The following is a 9,579-nucleotide window of genomic DNA, read 5'->3' as shown; positions in this document are numbered from 1 at the left end:
GGTAACATGGACACTGCTGCCATGTGCAATGGACAAGAGGAGTGTCAGGTCTGTGTGTGACCAGGCATTAATAATTACCACCACTGTAACTCTCAGAGCAAAGCCTCCACCCCCAGGAAGCACAAGAGCAAAGGGAACTGTGATAACAGTGACAAGAGAGCAAAAGCATTTGAAATTCTCATCCTTTAATGGTCAATGATAACTTCTGGCTGGTTCTGTGTAATACAATTAAACAATATACTTAATTGTTTCCAAAAAAAAAAAAAAAAAAAAAAAAAAAGCAGCTCTCACACCCCCTCTTTCTATTGCTTTATTTCATCCACATTCCGCTGCTGGATTGGACTCCCCTGGCCTAACATACGGATCTCAAGTCACCACACATCCACATCTCAAGTGTAACGAAGAACTGAAAAACCTTGGTGCACCAGTGATTTGTTATTTGAAAAATAACAGCTCTATTAAACCAAATCCTTCCCAGTCTCCACTGCTTCTCAAAGAGGAAAAACAAAATGTTACTGTGGGAGTCTTAATACACTTGTCTTTGTGGGTTTCTCTCTTCCCTGCTGAAGTCATACAGCATAGAGTTCATAGATCTTCTTTACACAGTACACCAGGGCAGCGAGTGCTATCGTGTTGTGCAGTCTCTTTCTGTGCAGGTCGTCCTTCCTCACCAGCACCACGGGGGTGGACGAGGTGAGCGTATGCAGGGGCAGGCGGGAGAGTTTATAGGCATCGTACTCGACTTGGTACTTGCAGCAGGGATCAAACTGCCACGAGATCCCGTAGAGGGTGCAGCAGGCCACGCTCAGCACTCCAGCGGGCAGGGAGATGTAGTGAGAATAATCTACTGGAAGTGCCAGGGGGGTGAAGAGGCAGGTGGTGCCCGCCAGCACGGCCGTCTTGTGCAGGCAGTTCCCGACGGTGATCCATCGGGCCGTCTCGTCCCCGATGCGCGTGGGCTCTATCACGATGTACTTGTACTGCGCTTCCAGGGCCTGCTCCAGCTCATACTCAAACTGGTCCTGAGCATTCTCCCCGTTGTAGATCTCGTGCACAATGTAACAGTCCGTGGAGGACAAGGTGACCCTGTTAACGGGAAACTCGGAATTAAAACGACAGAGCTTAAGGACGGGCTGTTCACCCACCCGGCTCTGAGAGCAGCAGAGAAGTGCCCCAAGTGAGGGCAGCCCCTCAAGGTCAGGCACTGCCCGTGTTCCACAACCAGCAGCTCTTTCAACTCAAGCTTCATTTCACATCAGCTCATTACACCTGCTGTACAATAATTCATCCCAAAATAAGGCAACATATTTTTCTTACCTTTTCCTGACTTGGGGGATATAAAGCAATTTGAGAAATAGGATCTTGTTAACAGTCCTGAAATGGTTCCTCACACTGATACCCAAGCAGTTTCTCTGGAGACAGTGGAAGTGTCACTCACACCTTAGTGACCACAACGCCCCACTGAACAAACCACACAGACTTCAGGAGTTTTCATAGAAAATAAACCCAGCAGCTCATCCATCGAGAGGACAAACTGCATTGGAAGGTTTTGAGAGAGGAAGCATCTCTGCTTTCACCCCACAATAGTTACCTCCTTACCACTGATGAAGCTTGATATTTAGTCCTCCATAGTAAACCCAACCTAGTAAATCCATAGCAAATGCAACAAGGATGGCCAAGAAACATTGCTGAAACAAGGTGAGGAAGGCAGCAGAGCGCTCTGTTGCAGAACACTCCCTTCTCCTGACGTAGGATGCAGCAAAGCAAGAAAGGAACATTTTTAACCCAGACACGCTTTAGCAGTGAAGAAAGAGCTGCTCGTGTTACCTGGGAGCACATTCCCTACTGACAGGGGATTCACAGGACTTGTATTGGAGCAGCAGCTTTTAACTACCTCAAGTCATATCAGTTTCCACCTTCCCTTCACCCTCCACCACATCACCACAGCTGCAGCCACATTCATGTACAGACTGCTAAGGAATAGGATTATGACTGCTCACCTGCCCTGAGAAAGGGTAAAAACCTATCCATTAGAATACAGCAAAATCCTCCCTTCTAAGCAGAAATGACTATTTCTGACATACTTGTGTTTAACCAGAGCAAAATTGAGCACGTGGCCTCTCAAGGATAAAAATATCTAGCAGATTCCTTTAGCAGAAAGAGAACAAATCACACACACATTTGACCTAATCTCAGCAGACAAAACAGCCTCATCCTAACAGCATTTAGACCCTCCTGATACCAGGAGGAAAACACTGCTGATGTGGAGAATGAAAGGAGCACTTTTTGCTCCATTAGTGCAGCGGTACTTATGTGCATGCACTGGAAAATAAGGGAGAAAAATACACATTCACAAGCTGCTGTTGCCAAACATTATCCTTAATGTGCAGCTCCACTCATGCTGCAAAGGGGATTGAGCAGTGGCCAGCTGTAATCAAGAATATTGTTAAATTACAAGCTGTTGCCAGAAGTAGCTGCGTTTGTAACAGCAGCAAACATCAATCAGCAGGACTGGAGAGGCACCACCGTCTCCGAAAGCAGAGTAATAAGCAATTTCATTAAAAGTCTGGCTGGAATTTATATAACCCACAATGAAAACTCAACTTAAAGGCAGTTATTGAGTTCTCTGCAGTGCATTTCCCCCTTGGCCTGTTCATGGGTAGAAAGAAAAATAAAAATCCACCTGAATTCCGTGTATGCCAGGGGCTTCTTTAGGGCCATCAGCTTGTCAGACATTGTTTGGGAAATTTCATTAACTCTTTCAGCACAGGATGTGGTGGGCTCTGATGTTCTGTGGTGAATTGGAAGGTATTTAAAGAAAAAAAATTTAAAGAAAGCACCTATATAAGGAGTTTCTAACAAAGAACCAGTTAAGCAGGTGTTATTACACTGACATTAAGGACACTGGTGGTCATGGCTCCTGCCAAGGACTCTTCTTCTTGGTGGCCCAAGTGCAGCTTCTTCCGAATCAAATACTCCAGTTTCATTACAAAAGACATGCTGAGATTTAAGGTAACTCTGCACACCACCACCCAGACTGTGTGAAACCACTCACTGGGGCATAATGACTTCATGGAAAAGCTATTGCTGAAAGGCATTTTTGAGCTGGAAGCCGACCCAGTGCTAACACAACCCTCCAGATAAAATTAGTATTTCCTACCAAGGAGCACTTTCAGTGTGTTGTAATACTTAGGAACATGCAGATGGGTCTGCAAAAGAGAGAAGCAGAATCTAAATTCAACTAAGAACTTCCCAGAGGCTTAGGAATAGCACAGTGGCCTTGTCACTCCAGGATCTCCTGCCATCACTGGGAAAACACACATGAAGCGAGCCTGTTCCTTCTCTGCCTGTTCAGGAGCCATGGGAACTGGGCTTCTAAGTCCAGGAATTCAGTAAACACATTACATGGGATTTTTCCAGGCTCAGCACCAGCATAGGTGGCATTAACCCATCAGCCTCACTTCTTCTTGCTCAGATCTCCTTGCTGTCCTTCCCTCTGAACATCCCTTTTTCCTTTCACCATCACTGCACAAGCAGAGCCATACCATGAACACCTGTCAGAGAGCAGGAATCCAACAGATTGCCCAGAGGCAGCACTGCCCATCTCCTCTGGAATCTTTTGGCTTGCCAGGCTCTGGGGCTTTATAACAATAAAGTCAAGAAAAGCACAATCCTCCTACGCCAAAACAAGCAGAATTTAAAGTATGTTCTGTTGGAAAAGAAAAACCGCTGGCAACTAAGCTGTGCAAAGGCTTCATCCCTGAAAAAGTCTGTCCCCCTGACTGTGCTTTTTCCTCAAATTAGTCCTCTAAAAATCAGAATAAATCTATATCACAGTGCTGAAGCTGCAAATGGCAAAACAGACAAGCCAAAAACAACGACAAAGAACAAAAAGTTAACTGCTCAAATGAGAGGACACATGAAGAGTCAGCAAGGCAAGCAGCAAGTCTTCCAGAGAAGTGGGGTTACCACGTTATTACTTCCACACAAGAACTGGCTGCCCCCAGAGCAAGAAAAGCTGAAAACTGGTTTGATTTCAGATGATACAGAAAAAGACACAGATGAGATACGTGGGCTTGAGGAGGTTTCAGCTGAGTAGGAGTGAGGACCTCAATGCACAGAGTCGATCTCTCCTGACACAGCCTTTCAATTGAACACAGCAGCTGCAAACCAACAAATCCACTCAAAGCAACTGGATTTGATCAAACAGTGGAGGCCACGGAATTTGCCTTTTGGAGCTTGTCACCCACCCCCTGGCCATGACAAACACAAATGCAGAGCTGTGCAAGCAACTCTGAGCTGGCATCAAGTCATCAAGTGTGGGGATTTTGTATAAACTCTGTTTTATTGAAAAGAATAGTAAATAACCGGAGAGCACCTAGTTCCAGAAGACATAAAATGCTGCCTGGTGTTCAGAAGCCCATCAGGCTGTTTACTAGACAGACCAGAACCTAAAAGCAGTTGTTATTACTGAACCAAATGATTTTCCAGGACCTGTCTCCCCACCTCAAAAAAGAGGGCTAAGTTAACAAGTTGTACAGTTGTTCTGTAAGAATAATTCTGGACCTTATATCCAAATATTTGTGCTATTGCAGCTTCAGGCTTTCTATACTTGAGAAACTTTAGTGTCTCATTCCAGCTGCAGAATGAATGCCTGGGTGGGGAAATGTGACAGAACTCTGAACTATTCGGCACAGCAAGATATAAATCACTTAAAAATCACCCATGTCAAATTTTGGTATTGCCAAAGTTATAAATAAGGAATCCATTGTTAACAGACCTACAGCAGCAGGAGGGGCAGAAGTGTCTGTGTTAGCTATAGGGCAAGGTTCAAATTACATTTGGATTGTCTTCCTAACATGGGAATATCAGAGAGCACCAGGAGAGGGGTGCTGCAGCTGCTGAACAATAGCAGCTCCAGCAATTCATAGAATCATGGAATGGTTTGGGTTGGAAGGGAATTTAAAAGACCATCCAGTTCCACCCCCTGCCATGGGCAGGGACACCTTCCACTAGCCCAGGTTGCTCCAAGCCCCGTCCATCCTGGCCTTGGACATTTCCAGGCATGGGGCAGCCACAGCTTCTCTGGGCAACCTGTGCCAGGGCTTCACCACCCTCACAGGGAAGAATTTTTCCCTAAGTTCCACCCCTCAGAGCAGCTCCATTTCTGTGCCTCCAGCTTGGAATCAGGCTCCTGAAAACAGCAACTTGCTGCTTCAATTCAATTCAACGGAAGTTTCAATTTGATAGTTTTTTTTCCTGTGGATAAAGAAATAACATTCCAAGGAGGAAGCACAATGCCACTCCATGTGAAAAGACCTTCAGTTTTGCCAGGTGCCAAGTGGAAATGGGAGAAACAAAGGAAGAGAGTGCTGAGAACAAGGCAAGTAAAAGCATCCTGGGAGAACCCCCAGCCTCCTCCTGCCACTGCTCACCTGCCTGAGCCTCCCAAGTTTGTTGCCCTCAGCCTAATGGCATTCCTCAGTCTGCCAGACAGAGTTTTGGTGAGGGTTTCAAGTCATCCAACTATCTCAGTTCTCCAGAATGCTCAGGATCACACTTAGAAACAACCTCAAGCTGCACAAAGCGCAGGTACAGTTCTGGGCAAAAGAAAGTTCCTTTTAAACCCCTCCCTTAACACATAAGTCGAGTTTTATTGAAGTTTTTTTTAAAACAGGAGAATATTCCTGGGCAACAGTATTGCTCAGAGCACCAAACAGGCAATCAGATTAACTGCAAATGAAGACCGGTTTGATCAGTAGTTAAGACAGTAAGAAAGGAAAGGCTTGCAGCAGTGTGATAAGATGTGTCACAAACAGCACAAAGAGTCTAGTTCAGCAGTGCAAGGGGGGCTTTGTGCTGGTTGTGCAAGTGATCTGCAAAAAAAAAAAAGACATTCTAGATGGCCAGAGTATGTCTGTGGGTATTGTCAGCCTCTCAGCCAAGCTGGAGCAAGTCAAGAGTCGAGGCATGACAAATTCAAACACTAAACTTCCCTCCCTCCAACATAAATCCTCCTTGAAGAAATTTAATTTAATTTCAAGATTAAGGAATGAGCTGTGGACTGGCTTTAATTCTCAGTGGAAATATTCCACCTCCAAGTCATATTCACGAGTGTGCTCCTACTCAGGGGATGGTGCACGGAAAGCACCAACATGTCCCAGCTCAAACACCTGGGGAATTGTTTCTCTGCTGAGTGCCCCCACAATCTACCAGGCCCAGGGCCTTAAGAAGGGCATTAAAGCAGAGGAAGAACAGGAAAAGCTTAGCAATAAAGCAAGACCTTAGTGCAGAAGATGCACCTTAAACACAAACAGGAAAAATGACAGGAGAACACTGGGGAGATCGTCAAGCAGCCTCAACAAGGGACCAGAAAGTTCCCTGAACACTAAGGAAAACATCACCAAACCATAACAACAAACTCCAGCCCCTGGACAACGAGGAGGTGTCAATTTTTAGTCAACTAATGATTAGCCAAGCTGATGGAAATAGGTCAATCATTGCTGCAAGCAGAGTACCAGAAATCTGAGCAGTGCAGGTAGTGAGAGAGCTCAGTAAGGGCAGAGAGGAGCCAGTGCAGGCAGCAGTGATGACATGAAAGCTGTTCTTTCCAGAGTTTGTCAGAACATCTCCCAGGGGAACAAACGACACGCTGTCCACTGCCTTTTATACAAACACACCCAGTACAATCCAGTGTCTGTTCTGTATGAAAAAGTTGTTTTGGTCTACAGATCAACAATTCCCTTTAGACAGTCTCCATTAAAGAGTCTATCCAGAATGAAGAAAAACAAATATTTAGTTGGTTCCCTTCAGTGTTTTTGGGTTTTTTGTTGAATGTTATTATTTCACCACCAGAGCCAGCTGGAGTTCACAGTCAACATCCTGTGAAATTAATGTCCTTACATTCACTCCTAGCGAGGAAAGCGCTTTTTGACCAATTACAGACTTCTCTGTATCAATAAAGCCATTTATGAAGGGATTCAGTCTCCACAGATAGAGCTGCTGGTCTTTTTTTTTTATATATATATATTTTTAAATGAAAGCTGCTCTAGTCTCACAGCAGACAGGATTTTATTCAGTACTGAGTCTCCTCACACCACCTCCGACACACAGATGCCTTTTAGACCGTCTGGCTGACAACTACAAACACTCCTCGAGCAGCTCAGTTACGAGGAAAACTGGATCAGCATATTCAGTTCAAAGGAATGTGTCTTTGGACAAGAATCCTGCCCAGAGTAAGAAAACTGTATTCACCCTATAAAAAGCCCATGTCATCATGTGATGACATCAGGTCTGTCAGTGCTGCCTGTACACAACCTGTGCTGCAGCAGCCAAACAAGACAGGCGGGTGTGATTTGGGATCAGCCTCTGATGGAGAGGCAGAGGCCCTGTCATGTGTATCTCCTGCTCTGCAGCTGCCAGGAAGAAGCAGCACCTCGCTGTCGTCACCCAAAACATCATCCTCCATCACGTTTGTACAGGGTGACACCTAAAAAACCACCATCTCTTTTGATGGAGATTGTGAAACGCTGCTCAGTGGTAGATCTGTTCTGTTCCATCTCCTTCTCACTGGCAAAGGAAAAATAATATATGCAGCAGGTTCATGGAATGACTCGTGTTTATGAATATTTTTCATCATAAGATCAAGAGCAATCACAGCTTTGAAAACAAATCACCTCAAACAACAATTATTGTACAGTTCACAGATGAAGTTACATGGCAAGAACTCACTTTTAAGTCTGCGTCAGTTTTCACCCTGGAAGAATAATTTTTATTGAAGTTACTAAGTGCTTTTTTCCATACCTTTTTCTTTTCCCCCCCTTCTCTTCTGCTGAGAGGACAGGTCTGTGCCACATGAAAAAATCCCCATGAAAACTCCACACCTCCCGTGCTGGGGCAGTGCCAGCACTGGGTGCAGACAGCTTTACCACTGTGGTATTCTTAGCTGTTTATATGAACCACACTGATGCAGAAATTCCATTGGCTCTTCCAGTACAATTACTTTTGAATTCCCTGAACACAGACAGCATTCCTGCAATTCACATCAGCGCCAGAATTTTGAGGGCTACTTGTGGCTCTCCCTTGGCTGTGTAGATTCAACACCATCAAAGCAAATGGTGCTGAATTGCAGTAAGGGAACAAAGTGAAGGAAAAGCCACAACAAAAATTAAGAGGGATATCATAGTTTCTAGTTAAGAGGGATATCAGAGTTTCGAGGTGAGGCAGCAGGACAAAAGAAAACTCACAAAACACTGCAGCAGCTTTCAGCAGCTGCCGGTTGCATCAGTCAGCCCTGGGGCAGGACAGAAAAATGCCAACGTCAGGAAATGCGGGATAAACCCAAACATTTTCAGCAGGTGGAGAACTGTGCACACAGATTTTTAAAGTAGCTCAACGAGACATTGTCTCAAGATGTGCCAGGGGAGGCTTACAGGTCGGACATCAGGAAGAATTTCTTCCCAGAAAGGCCGACTGGAATAGGCTGCCCAGGGAATGGTGGAGTCACCGTCCCTGGAGCTGTTTAAGGAAAGACTGGGTGAGGCACTCGGTACTCTGGTCTGGCTGACAAGGTAGTGTTCGGTCACAGGCTGAACTCGACGATCTCAGACGTCTTTTCCACCCTAAGTGATTCTGTGACATTTCTTTCTGTCTCTTTCTTTCCATTTTAAAGTTACCGATTCCCAAACTTCCACCGCTGCTCCGCGGGCAGTCCCAGCCTGCCCTGGCGGCTCTCCCGCCCCGGCGGTAGCAGCAGCGGGCGCGGTACCGAGCCCCGCGCCCGCCGGGCCCCGGCAGAAGGAGGTCACCCTGGAGGACTCGCCGCTCCCTCCCCGCCTTTAAAAATAGCCGTGGACGGAAGGAGCCTCCCGGGGCCGGCCCTCCTCCTCCCGGCCCCCAGGGCCGCATCCCGCCACGGGCAGCGCCGCCGCCTTCACCCCTCGGGCGGCGCTGACCTTCCCCGCCCGCGGCCGCCCCTCCGGCCCCGGCCCCGCCGGGCGCCCCCGGCCCCTCCGCGCCCCCGCGGGGCCGCGTCCCGCGCCCGCCCCGCCCGGCCGCGCTCCCCTCGCGGCGCCCCCGCCCTCGCCGCGGGGCCGCGGGGAGCCGCGGGCGGTGCGGCCCCGATCCCCCCGCCGCGCCTCGCCCCGTTCCCCCGCCGCCCCCTCACCTCTCCCGGCCGCCGCCGCTGTTGGTGCCGCCGGGGCCACCGCGCCTCCTTCCCCACGCCGCCATCTTGGAGACACTCGGCTCGCAAATGTCTCCGCCGGCGGCCCGCGGCCGCGCCGCGGTGCCCGACGGGAGATGTAGTGCGCGAGAGCGGCGGCGGCCGATGCGCGGGGAGGGGTCAGACCAGTGACGGGACTACAAGTCCCATGGTGCTCCGCGCTACCGCGCGGCCGTGCGACCCTCTGGGGTGTGTAGTCCCCCGGTGGGAACGGGGGTGGCAGGGTCGGGCGGGCACCGCAGTGGGACCCCTGGGGGACCCCCGGGCGCAGCTCCGGGCACCGGCGGCGGGGCACCCCGCGGGGAGCTCGGCTCGGCCCCGCCGCCCGGGATCTGCCGCCGGAGGGGGCCGGCCGT

General features: G+C 48.5%; 1 protein-coding gene across 1 annotated transcript; it reads right to left on the bottom strand.

Moving 5' to 3' along the window:
* Window positions 1–171: 171 nt before the first annotated feature.
* TMEM11 (transmembrane protein 11) lies at window positions 172–9,273 on the bottom strand. Its single transcript, XM_032704530.1, has 2 exons — window positions 9,167–9,273; window positions 172–1,086 (listed from the first exon to the last, which is right to left on the bottom strand). Exons 1-2 carry the CDS (start codon window positions 9,229–9,231, stop codon window positions 570–572), a joined length of 582 nt encoding a protein of 193 aa, XP_032560421.1. The 5' UTR covers window positions 9,232–9,273; the 3' UTR covers window positions 172–569.
* Between the last annotated feature and the right edge of the window lie 306 nt (window positions 9,274–9,579).

The sequence above is a fragment of the Chiroxiphia lanceolata genome, chromosome 16, assembly GCF_009829145.1.
Source record: "Chiroxiphia lanceolata isolate bChiLan1 chromosome 16, bChiLan1.pri, whole genome shotgun sequence".
Lineage (NCBI taxonomy): Eukaryota > Metazoa > Chordata > Aves > Passeriformes > Pipridae > Chiroxiphia > Chiroxiphia lanceolata.
The sequence above is the reverse complement of the archived record's forward strand: the minus strand, read 5'-3'. Positions and strand labels throughout refer to the sequence as shown.

Bases quoted from the DNA above. Each gene is read 5' to 3' on its own strand.
- TMEM11 (XM_032704530.1), bottom strand. From the start codon at position 9,231: ATGGCGGCGTGGGGAAGGAGGCGCGGTGGCCCCGGCGGCACCAACAGC. The intron at 1,087-9,166 runs GTGAGGGGGCGG...TCCCGTTAACAG, and splicing joins AGCGGCGGCGGCCGGGAGAG to GGTCACCTTGTCCTCCACGG.